A 25,048-nucleotide genomic window follows, 5' to 3' on the forward strand; every position below is an offset into this window, starting at 1 on the left:
CCCCGAGTCTTCATGGGAAAAGCAGCCCCGTGGGCAAGCGCAGGGGGCTCGGTGCCAACCGGCTGGGATTTATGGCAGGAAAGTCTGTGGCAGGTCACTGGAGTGGGATTGCACTGAAGGCAGCGTCCCTAGAGCCACGCTGAAGGCTCTGCACCAACTGCTCTCCCTGCACTCTGCATCAAGGTGCTGCTGAAGCAGGACACCTTCCTGCTGCACCCCACGGTACACAGCACTCACCATGAGGGCAAGCGGCGGATGGAGCCTGGCTTCCTTCCACACCAAGCCTGGGTCTCTCCTGACTTTCCTGACTGCTCTCAGACCCTTCTAAGGAAGCGAAGTGCTGGGCTGGTGCTTCAGAGGCGCAGCCAGACCCTTAGCACCGGAGCAAACACAACTGAGCAGACCTGTAGGCAATGAAACGGTGCCACCACCCTCAGAGGCAGCTCTTCAAGGCTTTCCCCGTGGCCCAACCACTGGCTGACCAACATTTTGCCTTCATCTGATGTCAAACACAGAGAGGGAGACTGCCAATGTACAGAGAACAGAAGTCATGCCTGCAGGCTGCCAGCTCTCATGGCAAGGGGGAAAAGGCATGGAGCAGGTAAGTTATCCAGGACAAGAACTGCATGTCCCTCCACTTGGTAAGGGGCCTCACTACTCAAGTGTCACTTCACTCACTCCTACCTCTCTCACTGCCCCAGATGTGCCAAGGAGGAGAGGTGGTTCTGTGTCACAGACTTCTAGCAATAAAAGACAGGGCTGATTTATAAGCTAAGAGCAACTAAAATAGCAACCCCAGATATGGGTTAGCCTTCATTAAAGTTGTCAGGGGTTTTGGTTCTTTAGCTGAAAAGCGAGCTCGTGCCAAAAGCAGCATGCTCAGCTTCCAGCCTGACGTGACTATTGCGGCTCGCTTCGGAAGCGAAGGAAGCTGTCAAGCTGTTAGCTCGGCTGCCTCCAGCAGATGAGCAGGGTTACTTTGCTAGACTGCTATGCCGATAGGGAAGTGCTGCGACTTGTTTTCCAAGCCTCCTTCTGCACTGCAATGATGGGAACTTCGCTTCTGCCCTTGGTCCCTCTGCGGAGCATCCCCAGGATGCCAAATACTTGCCACTGGACTTGAATTAAATCTGAGCTCCTGTTTCCAAAAGCCAGATTTCTTCTTCATGCATGAAGCAACAGCCCCAGTAAGGAAGATGAGTAGAGAACTGCTCACTGCCTCGGCACTGCTCACAGACTTGCACCATTTCCATGGGGTTTGGGGGATTGGGACCTGCCTGGCACTGGAACAGCTGCAAAGCTCACAACAGGAGTGACAAAACCAGACAGACTTTCCAGCCTTAAACCCCGTGTTATATGTATGAGGTGAGTCCACCTGAAGCATGGTTTTCCCTTGAAGACCGCATTTCCCTTTTTGCTTCCCCTTCCCAGGCTTGTCTTGCCACTCAGCAGTGCTGAGAAATAAGAGAAACAAGAATGCGATACCAACCGTGAACTGCTGGTTCTGTCGTCGCCGTTGTGTCTACACACGGGAACAGAGGATTGGAGGAAGGGAAGAAACAGGAGGAACAGCATGCAAAAAAAGGGAAAATGGAAAAAATGGAACAGATAATATATGAGCAAGCTTTCAAAGAACATTGCGTGACAAGCAATAATAAAATGAAAGGCAAAAAGCATTTGAAGTGAGTTGCACTGTTTAGAAGACATGCCTCCAGTTCAAAAGCTATGAGCCTGAGGAAAACAGTAAATTTGCCTCTTTTTCCAGGACCTTGCCACAACGATTACTGGTGGTTGCAAAGTCAGGGGAGCAGGAGGCTGGGGAGAACACCCACACCAACGCTGCAGCTGGTTAAGGACCAAAACAGAAGCTCGGGACCAGGACAAAGAGCCCACGCTTGGCACAAGGCTTTTATGCATTCAAACATTGCCTTCATCCACTCCCACCTCTTCTCCTCCTTCACCCAACGCAGGGAACCTCCAGGCATGTTTGTACATGGCCCAGCCTCCTAACCTGGCGCCTTGCCGAGGTGGCAAGCCAGGACTAAAGCCAGAGGGGCTGCTGGAAATCTCACATCTGGTACTGAAGGTGTGAGCAGCAACTCTGCCTTGGCTACACCAAGCCTCAGACCTGCCAGATGCTTTTAGGTGTAGAAATGTTCTAGAACTGGCAATTGCAGACAGCCATTACCAAGCCCTCTAGTGCAGCAGCCACCTGGTTAACAGCTATCACTAATTACAATACATTGGCCCTTTTCTGGTCGGGACTCTGAAGCTGATTTCACCCCACATCTACTACCCACCATCAGAAATGTCTTGGGAGCTGCTGCCTTGCCAAGGGAGAGATGCTTCATCTCCTCACAGATGTTTGCAACAGGCTGTTGTAGACTGACCCAATCTGAAGGCTTTTTCTTAGAGCGTCCTATGCTATTCCCCTACACCAACAGCTCTAAATCTTATTTACTTGTGTTATCCAAATTACTGGCTTATTTAGCTATCGAGACTCCTCTACTTTTTGTCTGGTTCTACACATCCTGTGATGCTGGTTGCTTGCGTTAGTGGGGCGGGCTCCTCCCAATGTTACTGTAACCCCACAAATCCCTACTGCTACTCTGGAGCCCACAGCAAAGCACAGGTTTTGCACAGCTCGACTCTGATGCAGGCAATGTTTAAATGCATAAACCCCCATAAGCATAGAGACGCGCTCTACTGCCTGCTCCTGCAAAGCAGCCCGGAGCTTGAGTCTTGAGACAACAACAGACAGTTCACATTGGTGCTTCCCCTCACTCACATGCTGGTGGGAGCACCCCACACGGGGCGTCCCCCTGCACGTTCCGAGGCAGCAATGGAAAAAGGACCCCCCGCTCCTTTGCAATTTAGCTGAGGACAGCCCAGGTCTGGATTTGTGAAGCACCAGCGGAGACAAGAATCATACAAGGAATACACAATACTTACAGATACAAGGTCTACATGCTTTAATTAGGAAAGCAAAACAAATAAACCCTGCACAATTTAACAAACTGCACCAAGATTTGCATAACAGATTATCAAGCCGTCATTAGCCTGCTTGCGCTGCCAGTGCACACTGTTCTTGCCTTGGCAACCCAGCCTAACGCACGCTTAGAGGCGCCAGCCCGTGCTCCCGCGGGAAGGGAGCTTCCCAAAGCCAAGGGAGAGCAAAAGCCAGGCTTTGCTTTGCTGTCGGGCAGCCGTCCCCAAGCGAGGCTTCGGTTTAACCAAGCAAATGGTGGAGGGGAAAATGGTGGTGAAGGGGGGGGGGAGCTCTCATTTAGAAAGGGCTGTAAACCTGAGCATTAACTCCTGAGATAGCGTCTTGGCATCTATAAATAGTCTCAATTTACTGTCTTCCTGAAACAAAAAAAGTTATGTCAGCTTTTACGCTCAATAGAGAATCTGATGAAAGCAAACTTGTATTCACGTGCTGGAAGAGATATTGGTGAGGAACAGTGCAAATGGACAGTGCATCTCGCTTCCCCGGCTGGGGACAGAGACCGACAGGTTACAGAACACAAAGTTCTCAAGCGGTTGTAAGTGCGAACAAATATCCAAGTCAAACAACATGTTGGCTGCAGCTGGAATGACAAAGTTATGATTAGCAAATGGGTTGGATGGTAGCAATAGGAAACACAGACCGGTTAAAGTTTAGCATGAGTTTTCCGGCAGTCCTTTTCCATCCCAGAGTCTTCTTTGAGAAGGAGGTTGTACACACACCATGCTCCGAGAGGAATAATCCCGTGTTAAAGCAAAGCAAAGAACGTCCCCCGACAGCAGCACACAACACAGCGGTTACATGGCAAAGGAGAGAAGTATCATCACCATTGCTTTGGTATGAAACGAGTCAAACTGTGTGTGCAGCCAACTCCTCCACTGCTCTGCCCCACATGGGAAGGAACACCCCAGCCCTACAACACTGCTGCTACAACCATCCACCAGCTTGAGATGGACTGGCTAACCTTAACCGTGCTCCCCTCAACTCCAGGTATGTGCCGTTCACTTTGCCTTCACTTTTGAGAACCACCTTCATATGCCGGACCAGGCATACATATGCTACATAATCCTAGAATAAAAATCATCTCCTCTCCTCAAATACAGACCAGCAAGAAAGTCCTTGGTATGCTCCTGACTTAGCTAAGGTTGAAGGAAGCACCAAAAAGCACCGTTCTGGTCCTGAGCCCCACGTGCGAAAAGCAGTCACACCATCACACAGAGCTGATGTTTATCATTTAAAATGGCAGGTTGGTGCTGAAAACAGGCTCTTTCACAAGATGTGGCAAAGCAGAGAGGACATGGAAAGCACACAAAAAGCCTCAGCGTGGTACTTTCCATCTTAAGAGTAAGGCTTCTCTTCCCAATTGTAATCGGTAAGACAACGAAGCGTGCTGTCTGGGGAGAAGGAAAACAATGCAATAGTCCTTCTATAGCTACATGTACAGAAATTCATCAGAGCACTGGTTTATAATAAAAGGAGGTGCCCCAGAAAGGAGCCACTGGCCCCTATAAAGCTGCATAATCATTATTTCTTTCAGCGCTGATCTAGGAACTGAGTTTAACGCTGCCAGCTCTGCGATGAAGACACCATCACGCGTCATCTTGTGATACACATGGTGCTATCTGCAGCTAAGAAAACTTGAATGACACCCAAGGTTTTGGCACTCACCACTTCATTAGGCAGCTACAAAAGCGTGCACGCACACACATATATTCACACATATTTACATGAAGGCATCTGGGCAGCACTTGGTTGAGTTCCGAGCTCCATCACTGGGCCCCCGCATTTCCTCAAATGGATTCTCTCCAACTTCAAACTGTTTGTGCAGTGCCACAGACCAGGTCCTTTAAACCTGTCCATAAAGAGCCCACAGCCTCAAACAGAACGAGCATGAGGGAGGAATATTAAAACCCCAGCAGCAAAATTCCATTCACCAGCTCGAATGCCTGAGCTGCAGCCTCAGAGAAGCACACAATACACTGGGGCTGAAAACCACACAGCTATTGTAAAGACAATTACAGCGGCTCAACACCAGTATAACAGCAAAACACACTTTTCAGACTTAAGGAGGTATTAGTCACTGTATATATCTGTTTGATATATTGCTTTCTCAATTGCTTTCTGAACTGAAAACAAGAGCCGATCTGATCACTGATTTGTGGAGCTCTGGTTCTTCCCCATTTTCCAGACTACTTCACCTGGAGTGACCATGGAGAGCCCGAACTCCTTCACGTGGCTGCTCTCACAGCAGCCCTGGGGACCAGCGCAGTTACAAGTGATTTCTGCTTCACCTCAGGTCCTCAAGGCTCAGCGAAAGCCCTACAAAATTCCCTGCCATTCCCACTGGACACACACCTGCTAGTGTTGGACATTAGCAGAGATGTTCTGTTTCAGTAACAGCATCACAGTGTGGTCCCAGGGGCAGAGGAGCTGGCACCCTTTTCCCCAGGTCAGCAGCACAGCACTGCTCCTCGGAGGATGGATGGACACGCACCCTGCATTACGATCCTCAATGATGAGCATCCGTAAAGCATCTCCGGCGTGTGCTGAAAGCTCTTGCGTACGAGCGCGTTGCAGTGCACCCCTGAGACACTTTGATTTGCGGACCAGATGTTTCACAAAAACAATCACAATCTGCATGGGGGTTGCGTGTGACAAGCACAAAAATATTCCTAATAGATGCTCTCCTAAACACACACATTTCTGCCCAGCAGGACAGTTTCTGTGCTGCTTATGTGCTGCTACCACCGGTACAACCAGGTGTGACAGAACCGTGTCTGCTGCTGACTGGATAGAGCACTAAAAGACTGAATTTTATCTCATTTTATTTCCCTGTAACAGGCCTGTCAGCTACTCTCTTTTCCTTTATTCCCTTTAATGCGGTCACATCCTGGATGAAAATGTCAGGAGAGAGCAGCATCATCTTTAAATTAACTTGACATTTTATCGGGGAACTGCTGGAAAGCCAAAGCCAGATGGTACTAAACAATGCGGGGGCACAAGGCTGTGGGCTGAGCCCTACGTGGTGCCACTGAGCCCCTGGATGGGCTGGGCACCATCACACGCAGCCACAGGCATGAGCAGCTGAACCCGCAGGGATGAAGGGCCTGCAATCCATGTGGACCAGAGTCATTCCCACGCTGCCTCCACACCTCCCACAGACCTACCGCAAGGCAATGTCAGCACCCAGCGCCTCTCGCTGCACCCTTCCCAGACACCCCCACTTTGGATCACTGTGGGAATGAACCCTGTGCCGCCGCAGGATTTCACATGACTGGCTCCCATCAGGAAAGAACCAGCTTCTACTGAGGACACCATCAATTTCCTCATCTACAGGAACACCCCCGGTCAAACAGCTTGCTTGCTCCTGCTTGTAAAGATCCCCAGCCTCGAGGAGCACAGTGTTTCCACAGCATGGGCTTGGCGCTGCCCAGACAAGCTCATCGCAGGGCCTGAGCATCCCTGGGAATTCTCAAGCTAAACCTGCTGCCTGCAGTGTGTCACCCCCTTCATGCATACCCACCCCTGCTGTGGTATATCCAAGACACAGGAGGTTAAAGCACAGTCTAAAAGGCCCTTAAAGAGAGGCCACAGTGGAAGCTGCTGGCAGTTGTAAGATGGACAGCAGCTCTGCAGCATCAGTAGCACCCATTGCAAAGCTCAGCGTGTGTTTGTCACCTGCAGGCCTCCACCAAAGCTGTTGTACCTGCATGACCCATCCGCAGAGAGAGTGTGATAAACACAAACATGCATGGACAAGTAACCCCGTGGATCCCAGAAGAGTGAAGGATGCTAAGGAAGGCAAGCAGAAAGCCCTGCTCTGTGCCATGCCCGTGGATGAGGGCCGGGCTGTTATTAAGAACCTTTATCTCCCAGGAAACGAGAGCTGCCCAAAGCCAGCATTTCAAGGGACAGCTCCAGGGGTAATTCAAATTATGCAGTTTGCTCTGCTGTATCGTATTGTACATCTTAATGAACAAAGCCACAAGGACAATTTGAACCGATCAGAAAGGGCTTGCCAGCGATAACAGCTGAAGCACTGAAGGACAGCTGGAATATCAATGCAGTTGGAGGATATACGGAAAAGATCAAGCTGTCACGCAGGAAATCTTTTCAAGCACCTACAGTGAAGCAAAGCAACAGTGACAGAGGCAAAGCTTTAAAGGTCGTGCTGCGCAGAAACTTGACCGCTGCTCGGCTTTCCCCTCTCCTGGAAGGAAGCAGCAGGTTAACTCACAGACACCTTCCCCACCTCCCTGCACGGAGCCTGCAGAAACAGAACGCGACCTGGATGTGCCAAGCAATTGGAGCTGATCCATGGCTCTAGGCATGGACCTGGCTGGGTCTGGGGGGGGATCTCAGAGCACCCAGAAAGCACAGTGCACCCCACAAAGCACAGGGATAACCCCCTTGCTCCATCACATTCCTGCACATCGCACTACCTGTGCTCCAACACTTGCTGCACCCACTGCTCCAGCTCGTGTTGGCTGAGCAGCGTCTATCACTGCATGGGGATAACAGAACAGGACAGGGCTGCTTTTCCATTTCATGTCCGAACACGTCTGGAGTAGAAACACCGCACAGAAGCAAGAAAAGAAAGATGTCTGTCATGGGAACCTGACAGTCGCTAACTCACCATGTACGCGGAGCAGCAAATGCAGCCCTTTGAGACTGTTCCACCCGAGAGTCTTAACAGGGGAAAATGGATTCAGGACAAGTTATCTCCAATAACTCAGAAGGGGCAGTTCCAAGAATTCCTAGGGGCAGCTGCGAGAGCTGAGAGCACACCCACAGCCTGAGTGTGGGACATGGAACCGGCTCAATGCAGGGCTCTCTCTAACCCTTTAACAACATTTTATGTTAAAGCAAGACAATCGTTTTCCAGAACACTCTGGTTCCAGGGGATGTGAACTGGGCTGGGGTTATACAAGCAGCAGGAGGGAAAAGGCAAAATAAAACTGATTCCAAGCTGCAGCCAACCTGCCAGCAGAGGCAAGAACACCCCGTCTGCCTCCTAAGCACTTCTGTCACGCCACAACAGTATCTTAGTGCTTCGGTGAGGATGGGAATTAAGGTATCATTTGTCTCTCAAGGCTTTAAAAAGGGTTTCAACACTGCTATGCTATGTAATTCTAGAGATTATGTTAATTTGACCTAATTTTTCCCAGTGACAAAGTCTCTTAACTATTGAAGAGCAGAAGTTGCCGCAGCCTCACGCTGCCTGGCTGCTGGAAAACATACCCAGGCACGTCCCAGCAAAGCCTCAGCTGCTTTTTGTGGGCAAAGCACACCGAACTTGTGGGCAGAAGATGTGAAGACACACATCAAGAAGACTCAGCGCCAGATCGGTGTTGCGGAGGAATATAAAAATCACTCTTATCGGCATTAACTAATCTTCTTCCTACACCCCGTGAGCAGTAACTGCTGGAATCAGTGAACAATGTAACATTTTCATTACTTTTGCAGCCTCTTCAGCAGCTCAGAGCCAATAACAAAATGAATTAAGGAGGCGATGGAGACCCAGGCGGGTTTTGGCAACAGGACGTCAGCAAGCTTTGAGTTTTACATCCTCCACCATGGCAAACAAAGGAGGGAAAATGGGGCAGGCACACGCTCCTGAGCTCAAGGCACTTCTGCCATGCTAACGAAAGAGCAACCTGCACTTCTGCTGGTACAGGAAATAAAGAGCTGCTGGTGAATGCATCTGTGCGTGCCTCCCCATAGAGAGGAACCCTCACAAAGGGCAGTGCTGATTCTGAGGGCAACGGTTGGCTCCGATGGAAAGCTACCAAGGAGAAACAGCTGGGATAACATCCTGTCAAAGGTCCTCCCTCCCTTTGAAGACCATCATCCCTAAAGTGACAGGCTGCTAACAATCCAGCTCCCAGGAAAAGGGCAGGCATTTGCTGGCACCCACATGGACTTAATGGGGTCGATGAAGCACCAGACCAATTCTTCCTTTCAGCCTTCCAAAATTCACTGAAAGCATTAACAAATCACCATAAAGCAAAAGAGAACGGTATGTGTGTCCATGACACCCAGCCCCAGGGACCAGGCTTCTCGGCAAGCAGGGACTTTCATCAAGTTTGACACTACTCTGAAATGAAAGCTGGTTAAGTTAAGAAAGTAAAAACAGAACTGAAACAAGGCGACCAAATGGCAAAACGGGAGCACGTTCACAGTGGAGCATCTCAAGTAGCCAGACCCGGGTGCCTGGAGTCCGGGTTTATCCATAACCACCTGGAAGGAGGAAGACAGAGAAGGGCCAGGTCCAGGGAGCGCAACGGCACAGTAAGGCACATTGGGAGGAAGGCTTCAATTGCTCATCCATGCCAGCTGGGTCTGACTGGGGTGCCAAAACCTCAGAGGGAGAGAAGCCACACACCCCGAGCAGGACAGTCAGGTCAGCTGAGCAACGGCAGAAGAGCAAATAAAATGTGAAGGCATTTACACAGTGGATGCTTTACAGCAGCAATAAACATTATGCCATTAGCTACTCAACGGTCCATGCTCACCTTCGGTTTGCCACCCCTACCTCAAAAAAAACCAAAAGACAAACAAAACAAAAGGCAAGCAAAAGCAGCAGCTGACATAGAAAAGATTGGGGAAATGGCAATGCGAATGATTACAAAATGATTACTTGGAAAGGCCTTCGGCATGAGGGGAGGCTTGGGGCTAGTGGGGCAGGGTGATGGATGCAGGTAACAGCACCAGGTGCCTCAGGATGGGCTGGCTGGGTTTGTTCCTCTTGTCTCGTGAGACAGGCAAAAACCCACTAAAAGCCAGGTCCTCCAAAAGGGTCCTCCGAGTGGATCTAAACTGACTGGTGGAATTCCCTTTTCTGGGAGAGGGAGGCAGAGGCCTTATTACAGAGACAGGCTGAACACTGAGACATGAGAAAAAACATCTAGAGTCACACCAGGCGAATTACATTACTCAAGACCCAGCTTTCTGCTTCCAAGTATGAACTGCTCAGAAACTGACAGTGATGGGGCTGAGGCGGAAACAATGGCCTGGATTAACTGAGCTCTATGGCTGTCTGCATCCTTCATCTGAAAGCACCCAGCACCAGCCACCAGTAACCGCATGAACAGCTTGTCCTGCCACAGCAATCCCTGCCTGTCACAACCCCTGCAGCAGGGACCGTCCAGCTCCTGAACTGCCCGACCAGGGCCTGGAGGGGTGTTTGCAGAGGAAAAGGTAAAGTGCAAGTGACCTGTTTGTTGTTTTTCCCCAGGCTTCATGCTCGGCTTATATACACAAAAGACAATAAACATTCAGGACATTTCCAATGGTTATGAAGGTACCGTACCTGTGATGGTGGTAGGGATGGTGGTGGTAGTGGTGGTGGTTGTTGTGGGAGGAGGGATAGTTGTGGGGGGATCTGGATAAAATATAAAAAGGAAAAATAATAATAAAAAAGCAAATTAAGAAAACCCAAGCAGAACACAACAGCGGTCAATCGGGAGCAGAGAAAACCAAGGACGCAAAGAAGCAGCGCTTTCCTCCTCTAAGAGCCAGGGGCCAGAGCCCACAGCAGGGCACGGCCGCGAGCAACACCACAGCACAAGGATGTGCTGAGCCGGAAAGCCTGGCCCCAGAAACCCTCCCCCTCTTGCCTTCCACAGCACTAAAAAAAAAGGAAAAGAGCAAATAAAGGCCAGCATAAATTAGTCAATGAGAGAGAGACAGAAATGGGATGGGAGAGGCATAAGGAAAATAAAGTGCACGCTTTCCACAACACAAAGAACAGTTCACAGGAACAGGCAGAAACACAGCGGGGCTTGGTTGGGTTTCTATGTATACCCTTGAAAACTCAGGCAGGAGGTTTGTGTGAGGGGACCCGCTGCACCTGAAGGCGTAATGTTAAGAACCCATTAGAACATCTCCCTTCCTTCCCAGGGCCACTGACATCCCTTTTCCAGGAACGCATGTCAGCAGGATGCTAAAAACTACTTCAGTGGTAGTCATAAATACACAGGAATGAGAACATCCTTCCTAAGTACCAAGGGACGAAGAAATTCACCGAGATCTTTTCATTCCAAAGAGCCAATGTTTGCTGACAATTTCAGCTGAATGCTCTTGGTTTGGTTACTGGGGTACTGCTACTGAGGAACACAGCTATGGGGACTATTCCATCTGTGAGCGATCACCGTGTCCCAGACACGCCTGGGCTGCGGAGGCTCCACCAGTGCCGCTCCTCACTGTGCTTGCGTTACGTACAGGGGCACATCCTCCTCTTGAGTACTGGGCAGGAGCAGGTAGATACGAGAAGATGTCAGCGAATAATATGTATTGATGCCCAGGTGATCAAACTGAATGTGTTAAGGAGCTGGGGAGACTTTGAACTATGAATTCATTCGCCAATAATAGAGCATGAAACATTTCATGGGCTTTTGATTTTACGTCTCCTCTATAGCACATCAGCTTTTCATCACTAACGCATCTGCTACTCTTTTATCTCCAAGCAAGCTCCCTCAGATTCCCTAATTAAGACATCTGAACTTTAATTATATGCTGCCCCTTTCTTATATTCCGTACAACTTCCCCAAAGTTAGGAAACCTCAGCATTTGCTTCGTTGTGGAGCACTTGTATTAGAAGCAGTTGTTATCCCATCCCTACGTTCAAAGCATCCTGGTCCCTGCACTTAGGACAGGGAACTTCTTCCTTGCTCATAATGCAAACCCGAGGAGCGTTGGAGACCGAAACAGCAGAACCAGGGGCATAAAGTCCCTGGCCTTTCACCATGCTGCATGGGATGATGCTAAGTAGAGATCTTCCTGCACAAAATCTTCCTCCATAAAATAAAGCCAAAAGAAGGATGCTAATTGCGCTAAAGGTTCTAGCAAACCTGTCTGCCCATTCCCACGGGGATGAGAAGCATGGAACGAGCTCTAAAACCAGGCATGGTTTGGTGTGTCAGTGCGATTGGGCACCCCTGCCCCATGTGTGCCTTCAGCACAGCTTGGCAGCAGTTATTCTGCAAGCCTTGCCTGCTGGAAGCCATCCACATGGAAAACCATTTAACTGCCTCTCATGGAAACACGCCGGAGCATGGCTCTGCTGCAGCTACCACTGCATACAGCCATACAGCTGCATACCCCACACAGCCTCTGGGTGCAGAGGGACTGTGTCCCTTGTCCCCCCAGCTCCCAAGTTAACAGGATTTGGGGAGCCTTGCGCTGGCAAGAGCCATCTCCACCGGCTGAGGATCGAGGCACGTCCTCCACCAACATCTATGCTGCACCTACAGAGATGTGTCTGGGAGGACACAAACGCTGGTGCTGCTGCAGATCACATTGCGGTGGGGAAGGAGCTGAGGGTTGGAGATGGAAACACTTCCACTGCCGAGTGGGATGCGACCAGCACCTTCCTCAAGTGACAGCCTGAGCTGGGTCAGTCCCAGGGCCTTCAGCTGGTGGCTGCAGCTCCACCACCACATCAAAGCCTCTGGGTTTGGATTCTTTATGGACTCCAGAGTGCTGGATGCTCGTAGGATGCTCCCAAACATGCAGAAACCAGGTGGGGTGGGATGTAAAACCATTACCTGCCCACAAGCTCCTGACAGAACCCAAAAAGTGCTCTCCTACATGGCCAAAATGCCCCAAATAGGGTCCGCAGGTTCATATCCCCCGGGGCCATGCACCTCCTTTAAAACAACACTGTCCCAGGTCTCCTCCCAAGGATTTAATCCGGAGGGAGCTGCACTGCATGAGTCCTGCACAGCCTAGTTCCCACCCACATCTAAACCACAGAATTAACAGTGTGTTTCTATGAGCCCTAAATCCAAGTCACTGACACTGGAGAGGGCTCATCCAGCACTTGCCTGGGCTGAAACAGGTACATAAACTCTACAAGGAATAAAAGCACCTCACCTCCAATGGCTCTATGGCAGTAGCTCTCCCTGGTTTCCATCTGCTGGGGAACTGCCTGTGTCCTACTTCAACTTCTTTATTCTCCACATTCGTGTTTCTTTAAACACCGATGTAAACCAGGTATTTTTTAACACCATGAGCACACAAAGTATTCCATCATAAACGCATATCTGACTTCATTTTGCAAACTGGAGTCTTTTGGGCCTACAGGCACTACCCGTGTGAGGTGGCAGATGAGCTCCATTTCAGCCCAAAAGCTGTAGCTTTGTTGTTACCTTCAGCCTTTGGGCGAGTTTCTAGGACTGGGCTTAAAATCACTCACATGCAAGTGGCATTTAGACAGGCAACATGAGGTCCTTCACTATTAATCTGGATTGGAGCAAGAACAAGAGAATGCGGACTGCAGAGCTCCAAGCTGCTGTTACATGGTCTGAACTTCAAACCAAAGCAAGCTCCTGTCTCATCTGAGTAGAATCATACAATCGTGTAGGTTGGAAAAGACCTTTAAGATCCTCAAGTGCAGCACCCACCGCAAGCTTAGCCCAGGCACACAACAACCACTCTGAACCCATAAAGTTTAAATATGCAGCCCAAGGGAATCGCTCATAATTAAACAGGGGGATCACTCTCCGAGTGCCTCCTGAATCTTCATTATATGCAAGGCCTGGTGACAGGAGCACAAGGTCTAAAGCAACGGCAAAATAACGCAGAGGGACTGAAGAATTAAGGTAGGTACTTAACAGCACTTTAGAAAGACGCTGAGGCATGGTTTAGTGTCCGCTCAGCTGCCACAGACAGGCTTAAGGCATCTCATTCCTCCAGTTTATTTACTGGTTTGTAATTGCCTGGGGATGCTGGCTGAGCCTTCGGCAATTGAACTTCCTAATGAAAGACCTGGACGTGCCCTCCCCTCCCGGACCACTGCTGAAGACACTGGAGAAAGCATTACAAGAAGGAAAAGGAGTTATCAGAGAAGTCCTAGGGGAACTGTCAGGGCAGAGAACTTCCCAGTTCTCCCCACGGCCCTGCTCTGGCTTTTCCTTCGGCTTCCCTGGAAGCACCAAGTGCCATGGCGAGCCCGGCTCCAGAGGAAGGAGCGCACCGGACACTGGAATAGGCTCTGCCCCTGACCCGAGAGTTCCAGGAGCCAAGGAAGGGTTTGGCAGCCCCGGCCCCGGCCCCAGCCCGGTACAACGCAGGTGTCAGGAGCCGGCTGTAAATCTTGCATTAAGCCAAAAGTTAACTTTGTCAAAGCTTTCAGAGCAGGAATGTTGCAATTATGTGGAAATGAGTCTAGAAGAACGGTGGTTTTCTCACGTACCGTATACAAACAGCATGTAATCCGCATGTGATTTCCCCACCGCGTTGGAAGCCTCACAGCGGTATGTACCATTATCTGTTTTGTTTAGGTTACTAATGAGAAGGTTTGAACCAGACACTACAACGTGTTGAGGCATCTCATCATCTACTCTTAACCACCTCATGTCCGTAGGCCTACAGAGGAGGGAGAGAAAGAAACAAGCACATTACTATTTTCCTATGGTAAAGATGGCATCTTCAATAGTTCATCCACAGACAGAAAGCCCAAACCAAGAAAAACTGTAAAGAAATAACACACACTTTTTTGCACTACTCAAGCCCCGACACTGTCGGGCTTCCTCAATTTAAATTTATTTTAACCCAACAGGAAACTGTATCCAGACCTTAAATTTTCTGAAAACACTAATGCAAGCAGGAAGAAAGTTCATTAGTGGTTAATCATTCGCTTGTTCATTAAACCTGGGAGGCCGTGGATGACCTGTGCACCCCTGAGCGCCCATCCGGCCAGCGCGTGGCAAAACCAGGATGCTCTGGGATGGGCACAGCACTGAGCAACACCAGCTGGGTACCGGCTGAGGTCTGGTTCTGCACAGGGGCTGGGTGTTCCCCTCATCACTGCCACACGGGCAGCAGCAGCTCTTAAAATGTGGCTTAACTTTCACATGGTGGAAAGGGCTTTGGTGCTCCTGGCTATGGGCTTCAAAAGGCCATTTGTGATTTCAGAGTCCCCATGTTTCCTGCGCATGACACAGCAGCCAGCTTCTTGGGGATGTCTCTCACCCTGGGTCTCCTAACAGTGACTGTTTCACTGTCCTCCTACTGTTGTCATAGTCTTGGGGCAGGGGGAAGTTGTGTCAAACCTCACAAGAAACCTCTGTTAATGCCAATATAGAAATTCCTACTCTCTGGTCTTTTTTTCTCCTGAGTTTCCCTCCAATGTTTTTGTTGCCCAATCTTGCAGAGAAATAACTTTAAGTGAAGAAACATCCCTCTTCACCTTAAATCACTGTAAAGGAGTTTATGAAATCTCTGTCTCAAAACCCCAGAACCAGACACTACCACTAGCTGAATGTGCATCTTCTTACGCTTTGAGAGACCCAGGTGAAGCGACCTACACTGGGACCACCGTAACATTAAGCAGCGTGCTGCCAGGGAGATGTGTCTGTCTTACTTAACGTGTGTGTGTCTTACTCATAGCCTGCAGGAAAAAAAGCAGCCTATCCATTAAATTCCCAGGTGATAGCAAATGGGAGGAACTGCAGCTGCCCAGGGAGGAGGTGTGCAAAGGGGCATTGACAGGCTCTGAGCAGGGACCAGGTATTACAGTGGAATTCAGCAGGGGATGTGCCAGTCTCTAATGTACGGGGCAGGAACCAGCCTTGCGCCGAACAGAAGACACTGGGAAGCAGGAATGCACGGAATGACCTGGGAGGGGAGGCAGCACCACGGCCTCCTCGCTGCACTCTGCATGCCCCTGCCCCCAGCAGCAGCACCATCACTCCTCATGGCTCGTGTGCCACTACCCCTGCCACGACTCCCGCCCTGGGCACGCTACCAAGGAGACGCTGACAGACTTCGGGGATGTTGGCAGGAATCTCATGGACATGACGGAAATAAAACAGGATCGTCAATACTTGACAGCCATAAATCCGAGTGGAAGAGAAAGTATTCTTAAAAGAATAAAGTCAGCAAAACTTAAATCACAACAGCAATGGAAGTGTGCAAGAAAATCTGCCCTGCCCTGCCAGGGATTTCCTGGTGCATGAACTTCTTCAACTATGTAAGAAAGCCTCAAGCGCATGGCAAGAGGAGGAGAAAGAATAAAACCTGCATTTCCTAAAAACCACACAGGGCACCAAAAGGGAGGAAGATCATCCCGCAGTCAATAGCAGCAAAAAGACAGACTGCCTTACCTTGGGATCCATTGCACTTTCACCAGTGCTCAGCGCTTTGGTGCCAGCCTGACTCCTGCGTACCGGCACCTCACTGGGATGCGATACGCAGGCCCCTGGCTTGGCTCTTGCAGGTCAAGTGCCACTGCCACCCAAGACATTCCCTGGGGAAGAGGCACACGGCTGCAGTGCGGTTCATTCTGCACCCAAGGGCTTGCTGCACAGTGACGACGAAGGGCTCTCCTGGGAGCTCTTCCAGTGGAAATCCCTCGGCCACTGGTTACGTAGCAATAAAGTAAATCCAAATGGAGCAGCAGATGCTCAGGTTCAGAAAGCATCTCTCTCTTTTGCACTGTGATGTTATCTTTGCAGCAGAGAGGGGCACGTTGGGTGCCTGCAACAGCAGCAGAGGTCCTGCAGCACGGCACGGCCCTGCCACGACCTGCCCATCCTGGGGAATGCCCAACTTACTGTGGTTTTCCAAAGGCTGCGCACGACAGTTCCAGCGGCTCCCCCTCTCTCGTAAGGCCTTGCACCGGGTAGTTCTGCGAGACCCGCACTTGAGGCTTATCTGCAGGACAGAAAACAGCCCTCTGTAAGCCATCACCAAGCATCAAGCCGCGTCGCATCCGCGCGCACCCGGAGCCGCTCTCCTCTCGGCTGGCAGCAGGAAAAAGGGGGATCTGGCAGCACTTCCCGCACCGACCAGAGCACCACGCTGCCTGGGAAATGCAGCTTGGCTGTGCCAGCATCCACCTGTGAACTCGCCCAAGCTAAAAGGACTCATTTGCCTTCCTGCTGAGGCGAACCAGAGGTATCCGCGGTGCTTGGAACTGACAGGTTGTACTGTGCATCCTGTATTACTGTACAACATTTGGCGTCCACACACATTAATATGCTGGGCCTTACGGGAGATGCTTGTTAGAAACACGGAAAGAAGTCAGAGCCGATGCTGCTGCTGTTTCAGCAACAGAAGGGTTTATGTGGTCCAAGCGAAGCTCTTCTAAACCCTAAAACAAACAGAGAGCATTAAGGCATTGATAGTTATGGAGCCAACTCAAAACCTCCTCAGTAAGACCCTGCAGGAGGAAAAACACAGCCACACCACAGAGCTGGAGTCCACAATTAAAAAATTCATTACCTCCTACAACTGAAACACAGATTAAAAACTCAATCTAAGCTGTAGCTAAAACGTTATCAGCGCGAGAAATCAGCCCAATGCTACAACTGCCATTAAGCCATATACATTTTTCAGGAATTTACTCAACTGTAAGGAACAAAGGGAGGCAAAAAATCAGTATGCATAAAGGTTGAAGCCATTTAAATGTTTCTATTTCCTTTGAGAGTAACTGCTACCAAAGCCACTGGCTTGCTGCATTTTATTAACTGTGTTTAACTCATTAACATGCTTCCTATGGAATAATAGAGATTAGAAAAAAAACCCGTGTCAGGATTTAACCAATTTAAACTCTCATAATTTCCAGTAATGGAATAAGCAACGCGAGTAAATCCCCTCCTGAGATGACTACACCACAAACACTTCATGAACTAATCCCGCTGCAGATGCTATGGAACACGGTGTCTCTGCGGGCTGGAAGTGGGATCCTGCCGCGCCGGGGGGTCACACATCTGGGGTGCAGAGCCCCTGTTCCACTGCAAGCGTGCCCCCAAACCACGCTCTGCATGTGCCAAATACAGAGGTGGAAGCGGGTCTGAGCCACGAGCGCTCACATAACCCCCAGACCCGGGAAGACGACGTAAACCAAGGATTATGCAGCGAGTGAAGCACAGGCAGCATCTTGGACGCCGTGCCCAGGCTCACCACTCCGGCTCACAATTCCCACCCCCAGCCATCTGCTCCCTGTTTATTATTTGCTTTGCAGCAGTACCTGCGAGCCCATGCCAGCAACACGACGCTATTGTGCTCAGTGCTGTAGAGAGAACAGAAAACCTTCCCTGCCTGATTTCCACGGGCACACAAAGACGACGGCACCCCGCGCCGAGGAAGCTCTGTGCGACGCCTTCCGCAGCTTGCCTCCCCTGCTGCTCCCAGGGAGCTTTAGACAAATTCCACTATTTCTAATGAGCTGCTCCCCAGCCGACAATTCCTTATGGAAATCAAGAGGGATACACTGAAGGCTTGCTGCAATGGGAATGTGCTGCACATTGCCTCGGAATGAGCTCTCCTGAGTGCAGGGGTAGGTGAGCCTTGCCATAGCAGCTCTCCAGCCCCACAGCCTTCATTAAGCAATTGAGAGCAGTACAGCAACCCCACTATGTTGGTCTGGCCACCGCAGAAGTGACACCTGCAACAGAACCTGGGGCTTTACCAGCACCCATGCATGCGCTCAGGGCAACAAGAGCATTTCCACAGAGCTATTCACAGCAAGCATCGCTCCTGCACAGGACTCACCAGCACACCAGTGATGACAGTGGGCACCATGAACATGCTTCCCAAGTCTGAAGGATTCAGAAGGATGGCTGGGCACTCAGGAAAGCCGACTTTTCAATTATGAAAAAGTCCCACTTGCTTCCACCAAGAACTGGGGTGGTGGTGGCATCATTTTCTCCTTTAAGGACATGCCTTTCTACTGCTAAGGCGAAGCATCCTGTCTTGGACAAAGCCAGTCTATTTCCTTCAGATGATGGACTCTGTTAGTGAAGCTTTGTGAAATGCCAAGCACCGTGGGATCCCCAGCTCAGCTCCTGCACGAGAGGTGACATTTAGCAGTCTGCCAGTAAAGCTGCGATGGTTTCAAAGCCTGGATGCAGTTTCCTGCCCATTAACCACTGTAAGAAGACCATGTTCCAGTGGCAGCCTCTGTGGCTGCTTGAGCTGAGCAAGGACTATCCAGGATGGTGACCCAGAACTCAAAGCAAGAAGCAGAGGTTTTACCCCCAGGTTCATTCCAGCAGCCTGAGATCCTCGACTTGGAGCTTCCTGTTACCATACCACTGGATACTCCATAAAAACAAGCACTCGCATCTATGCATCCAGGCCGCTACATACACCACTGGCAGGCAATTAGATCTAACAACCCAAAGCTATTTCCTTGTACGCCTATTTCCAGTGGCTTTAAAAACCAGCCTGGTAATTTAATAAGGCACCTTTATTAAGCTCAATTCATTCAAAAGCTAAGAGTGATATACAAGGTTAAACACCAGTAGTCTAAAGGTTATGCTGTAGCAGCAGCCAATTTGAAAAACTTATTACAAACCCATTCTGCATTTGATGAGATTTCTTTTCCAGCAGGCACCCCGTGTGCCTGCCGGTGTGGGAGCTGCAGCCTTCCCAACGGGACCATGCACCCCATTCCTTGCCCTGCTCCTTGTCCCACCACCTCTGCTTTCATTCCTCCAGATGCTGAAGACTCCCCCAACTAACAGGTTGTGCTGATAGCTCAGACAGAGGGAGGCCAAGGCAGGAGACCACACCTCCCCTCCGATCCCACTGGCCATCCTGGGCTCTCCATGCTGAAGTTTCCCAGCTTTAAAGTTCTGTGGTTTGGAAGTTACCAGAACTCTCCAGTTCCGCATTTGTCCCCATCCTTCCTTTTATCAGCCTCTCGCCCAGCTTTTGTGCCATCAGCAGAGATTATTAATGGTGACTTCTTGAGAGCACTGAACAGCATCAGGCCAAGCACTCGGGCCGGAGCATTCACTCTAAAAATACCAGCATTCGCTGATTACTCCCTAAGGACTTTCCTTTGAGATCTGCCAGTTAGCAATTCCATAATCCATTTAAATGTGTGCTCCATCGATAATGCTTAGATGTCATTAATCAGCCAAGATAAAACCCTACATCGAGCTCAGTGCCTTACAAAGGCCTAAGCCTATTATTCCTACCCATGCCGTTTCATCAGGCCAACCTACGATCTCCAAAGCAGGCATGCTTACGGTCTCAAAGCTCAGCAGCAGCCTGACCTCCTCATGTGCCCAGGGTACCACGATGCTCCGGCCGGGCCCATCAAGCTGCTGCCCGTTAAGTGCCTCTTCCCAAGGGCGGGAAGAGCCAGGATGCATGACTTTATCTGGGAGTACAACCATGGACTTGAACAGATGTTTGGTTTTCTTGGGAAAGGCAAGGCAGCGTGTGAAAGGTGGTTACACCCTCACCCTTGTGCCTCTCCCATGAAATACAATCACAATGTACATAATGAGGAAGCTACCTGCAGTGATTTCAACTTTGTGGCTCTATCCGCTAATTTCACCATGCACAAGGGCTACCAAAAGCTGCCACGGAAAACCTGCATTGCACTCCATGTACGTGTTCCTTGGGGCCGTGCCAATCCTACCAGCATTGAATCATTGCACTGCAGCAGCTCCCAGTCCTCCAGCGATCTCCATGCGAGCGATATAGCTCTTACAATGCAGCAATCTGTCCACCCTGAACTCAAACCCACACTGAAACAGTCGGAATAACACAGTGAAAACATTCTGGGTAGCACTCGTGGCTTCAGAGCCACCCAAATAATACTTTATCTGCCAACGGCACTATTTTACCCAGCTCCTCACCTCTGCTTTCATCTGTGGCCCAAAGCAACTCTTCGGACCCTGGCTGCTGGCAGCTTCCATGCTGACTGCCAGGAGGAGGGCAGGAGGAGCGTGTCCCTCACTATTAGAAGGCAGCAGTCAAGCAGGCGTTTAGACACGGGTTAAACACAACTGTCCCCTCTGCTCTGAAATCACAGGATTGCTTATCAGGAAATGAAGCCTGCGTCAAAGACAGCCCAGACCTGGCAAGCCTGAATCTTCCCCTCACCTCTCGCAAGGACAGGAGTCTGCGAGGCTGCTTTTCAGCCAAAAGGCACAAACCTCGTAAATAAATAGCTCCCGTGCTTGCAATAACGAGTACGTGTGGGACCAGCAGCTCCCAACTCATCTGGAAGAGCCTTGCAAAGACTGCTCTGCATAATTCACCCTCAGCAGAAGGCACTGAAAGCCTGCAGCAGGAAAAGGGAAGCCAAGGCCAGTCAGGCTACAAACACTTCACTATTTAAGTGAGTTCGGCTGCCTAACGCCTGCAAAAGGCAGAGTCCAGCCCAAAGCAGGAGTTCCTCGCCCCCAACAACACCCCTCGGAGAAAACCTTCTTAATGAGCTTGCAAATGAGCACCCAACTGGGAAATGTCACAAACAAGAGTGCCTAACGCCCCAGAAAATCAAATAACACTTGGCTGATCGCGGCGCTTTTCATATGCACTGGAAGGAAGAGAGAAAAAAGCCTTAAATCAAAGTTTCTGAAGGGGTCAACACCTCGCTGAACAAAACAACTCATTTATTCCTTTTCAGAAATCTCCAGATGATAAATTACACTGATGTTAATCACTTCGCTGCATACTGTGCAACTAACACTTGTACGCAACAAATGTAAGGTTTGCTGGAGATGCAGCCGCACACATACATATATATGGCCCATTTTAAACATCATTTGGCACCAAAAATCCTCCCTTCCTAACAGCAGAGGCTGTAACAGATTCCATCGGTGCGTATTTTACCAGGACATGTGCAGATGTTATGAAGAATGAATAAGCAATTAATTAGAACTTCAGAAAGGCAAAAAATACAGCAACGCAGAGAAAACGCCACATCAAGACCCCGACACTTCTGCTTCCAGCCTCACGAAATGAGATAAGCGCCACAAAGGCTGAACTTAAATGTCTCCGAGAATATCTGGTTCCATTCCATTCCTTAATGATATTTTAATGCGTTTTGTTGCTTCATTTCCTTTCTAAAATTACACTCAACGCGCTGCTCTTCCATCCCTCACCGGCGGATCACAATCCCACAGGGAAAGCAGCTCCAGCTGGAATCGGGAGCTCTTCCCAAACCCGGATCGGGCAGCACACTGCAGCTGCCGCTGCCCCCGGTTCCCTGTGTGCTGTTAATGTTCTCCTGAATGCTCTCACCACTGCTCAAACTCTGTTTGCTTGGGGAGGCATCACCAGGAGCCTCTCATACGTACTCCTCAGTGTTTGCACAGATTTCTTTTCAACAGCATCCCCTACATGTACACAGAAGCATTTATCTCTCAACTTCACAAAGGGCCAGCCTGTGCCACATTACATATGTAATAAATAGCTTACTCCAGGAGCAGGACAAGTTAATACTGATCACGGGCCAGTGCTGCTGAGCGCAGCAGAACAGACCTTCCTCCCAGCACATGCTGCTGCGAGCAGGTTCCTGCCTGGCTTTTCCTTGGAAAACAACAGAACCAACCCACACCTTTGGAGCTGCATCTTGGAAAAAACCTCCCTGTGCTCTGAAATTTAGTCAGACAAAAACCACCTCATTACCCGAGAAGGCTCCATCCATCATCCTCCTGTCCTTCCCCAACACATTTCATGCTCCAGTTGGATACATTAAATGCAGAGAAATACAGCGTCTGCTGAGAAGAACATTTTCCTGTTCCCTGCTGATGTCCTGAGGAGGCGGATTTGCTGTGACCTTGGAGGGAATGGGCAGGACTTATGGGAAGAGGATGGAAGAGCAGGGAATGAACGAGCAGCACAGCTAATGGGTCTGCAGCAGGAAACCCACCGTGGCCAGGGGAACTGCACCACCAGCAGCTGCAGGAATCCTAGGCTCCAACTGCAAAAGCCCATCCCTAAAAAGCCATTAGGCACATACCAATTAGGCCTCATTGTAGGCACCTCAGCTCCCCAAGAGGGCAAGCACATGTCCACAGCAGCGCTGATGGAGATGCCTCTCCGGAAAGACAACAGGATCCTCCTCCTGCCCAACACGCCATCAGCGTGAAGGGGAAAGTTTGCTCTGCAACAGCCTCTCCCACCTGGAGCTCAGGCCCAGCATCAGGCATTAAATGCAACTGTCTGGATGCTGTCCAGCACATGGAGTCCCAGAGCCGCTACCTGCTGGGAGCTGCCAGGTTATGATGCACGACATGTTCTTCTGCCCGTGCTCTCCTCTCAAGCCATCTGCTGCTGCCCACTGCAAGACCTGACCGCACTAGCATGGGTCAGGTCCCCAGTTTATCTCCATAATCACTTTTAAGAAGCTCAGAGTTTAATGCAGACCGGACCATAAACACAAAGCAGCCTGAAAGCCCTTCTCCTGCTCATCCCTGCTCCCCTCCCAAGGAGGCTCTGTGCTAGTTCCAGTCCGAGAAACAGCTCTGGAATGACACACAAGGATGCTACCATCAGTGCTAGGGGCAGAAACATGGGCAGCAAGGGCAGCCTTCAATGTGTTCACTGGAGTAGGCACGTGTCCTGCAGGACATCCAAGTAACTGCAGTTTGTGTGTGCTCTGCCTTCACAGCATGGGAAAACCTGCAACGGCTGCGAACAAAAGAGGTCAGAATGGATTTATCTGAGGAAGAGTGGAAAAACTGCTAATGTTTTTGCAGAAAAATGACAGCAGCCACCTCCTATCCCATCAGACAATCAGGATTTCAGAAGGATTGCCAAAAGGAAGCCTAAAGGTGAGCTGATGTCCTTTCGAACAAGGGGAAGAACCCAGCAAGGTTTCAATACCTCTGCATAATCAGGGGAGATGGGATTCTTTCCCCCCCCCATTAAGCATTTGATCAAGCCTCACAAAGGTGCTAATGTATTATTAAACCTAATGGAGCTCTACAAGAAATGTTAATGGACATTAAGTTTGCATAAATGAATTACACATTAGCTTGGTCGCAAGAAATCTCGTATCTGCCAATTTAGGTGGTATCTGATCATTTCTGTTTTCCTCATTACAGGAACATTACTTCCCGCTAGTTTCAGAGATATGACAATTGTAACCAAGATGTTCATAATGAAACTACATAATGAAGCAGATGAAATAAATTAATACAAAACATCCTCTTCTCCTTCTGAAGTGATATTCCAGTTGAAGTGAGCCTCCACAAACAAGCCCCCCACAGGCCCCAGCACCCCGGCTCTGTGAGGACTCTGTGACGGTGCTTTGGGAGCTGCCTGCAGCTCAGATGGTGCAGCAGCTCCCGCCCTCATCCCCAGCAGCCTCACCAGGGCACGGCCGCATTTGGGACCAGCAGCACTCCCAGGCAACTTTGTTAGTGTCATATACAGCAGCCCAGTTCCTGAACAAAGTGAGATGTTATTAACAGCAGACATGTTAGAAGTGTTACAGAAAACAGGCTGGCCTTCATCAGCAGCATTACTGAAGATTCCACATACATCATGTTCCTCTGACTTAAAAAACCACCTGGTGCTGTGTGTTTGCAGTGCACAACACTGGGTTTCTTTTGCACAGAGCAGAGTTTTTGTCAGTGAACTCCCAGTGGTGACCAGTTGCTTTGATGTGGCAGTAGAGAAGCATTTTTCAAAGAGATAGGTAGGTTGCTAAGAGAAAAATACTCAGGTTTAATCTGTTCTGACAAGTATAAAGCCCAGCCAGGAACCTTTGACAGTGCAGATTCTATGTACAGAAAGTTATTTCTTAGGAGCATAAAGGTATGCATTTATCGTACTGCAGAAGGGCCAGGAGAAGTCGTGGCTTAGCCCCTAAAGTGGTACCCACCATTTTGAGCAACAATATAGAAGCGCCATCAATGCTGTCATTTTACCTTCGGAGTAGTTCCTGAACTCTGAAGTGAGGGATTGGATACGTTAAGAGAATGAAAAGTGCTGCTACTCACACATAACTTCCAGGTAGCGCTGCGTCTGCAGGTCCTTGACAGCGGGGTGGTCCACCAGGCAGATGACAGGGACCCCGTCGTCCTCCCGTCCCACCTTCAGCAGCAGCTGGCTGGTCACCGTGTACATGTCGGACCACTGCTCCACCTCCGACTTGCCTGGGGGAGAGAGCAGAGAGCAGAGGGTGGGTGATGGCGGAGGGAGCACATCCCCTTCGGGTGCCACCCATCCCCGCTCGGCAGGCTCCGAGGGTTGGGGGTGCTGTTGCCAGTTGAAGTCAATGCTGCGTTACCGCAATGATTAACGATCCTCTCACACCATCCCCAAATCCCCAGCCTC

At 50.0% G+C, this 25,048-nt stretch overlaps 1 protein-coding gene across 11 annotated transcripts in view; it reads right to left on the bottom strand.

Annotated features, from left to right (window-relative positions):
• CADM1 (cell adhesion molecule 1) overlaps positions 1-25,048 on the bottom strand; it is a 140,432-nt gene that overhangs the window by 12,680 nt on the left and 102,704 nt on the right. For 6 of the 11 annotated variants that reach the window (XM_061478128.1, XM_061478127.1, XM_061478134.1 and 3 more), the window contains exons 5-9: positions 24,712-24,867; positions 16,567-16,666; positions 14,205-14,377; positions 10,320-10,391; positions 1,490-1,522 (exon numbers count right to left, since the gene is read on the bottom strand). In XM_061478128.1, the coding sequence (XP_061334112.1) occupies positions 1,490-1,522; positions 10,320-10,391; positions 14,205-14,377; positions 16,567-16,666; positions 24,712-24,867 (534 nt within the window). The remainder of the gene's footprint in view (positions 1-1,489; positions 1,523-10,319; positions 10,392-14,204; positions 14,378-16,566; positions 16,667-24,711; positions 24,868-25,048) is intronic. The other 5 variants (XM_061478129.1, XM_061478137.1, XM_061478135.1 and 2 more) reach the window with 3 other exon arrangements.

The sequence above is a fragment of the Pezoporus flaviventris genome, unplaced genomic scaffold, assembly GCF_033815535.1.
Source record: "Pezoporus flaviventris isolate CSIRO_AGI_PZ_B2104156 unplaced genomic scaffold, CSIRO_AGI_Pfla_v1 ptg000113l, whole genome shotgun sequence".
Taxonomy (NCBI): domain Eukaryota; kingdom Metazoa; phylum Chordata; class Aves; order Psittaciformes; family Psittacidae; genus Pezoporus; species Pezoporus flaviventris.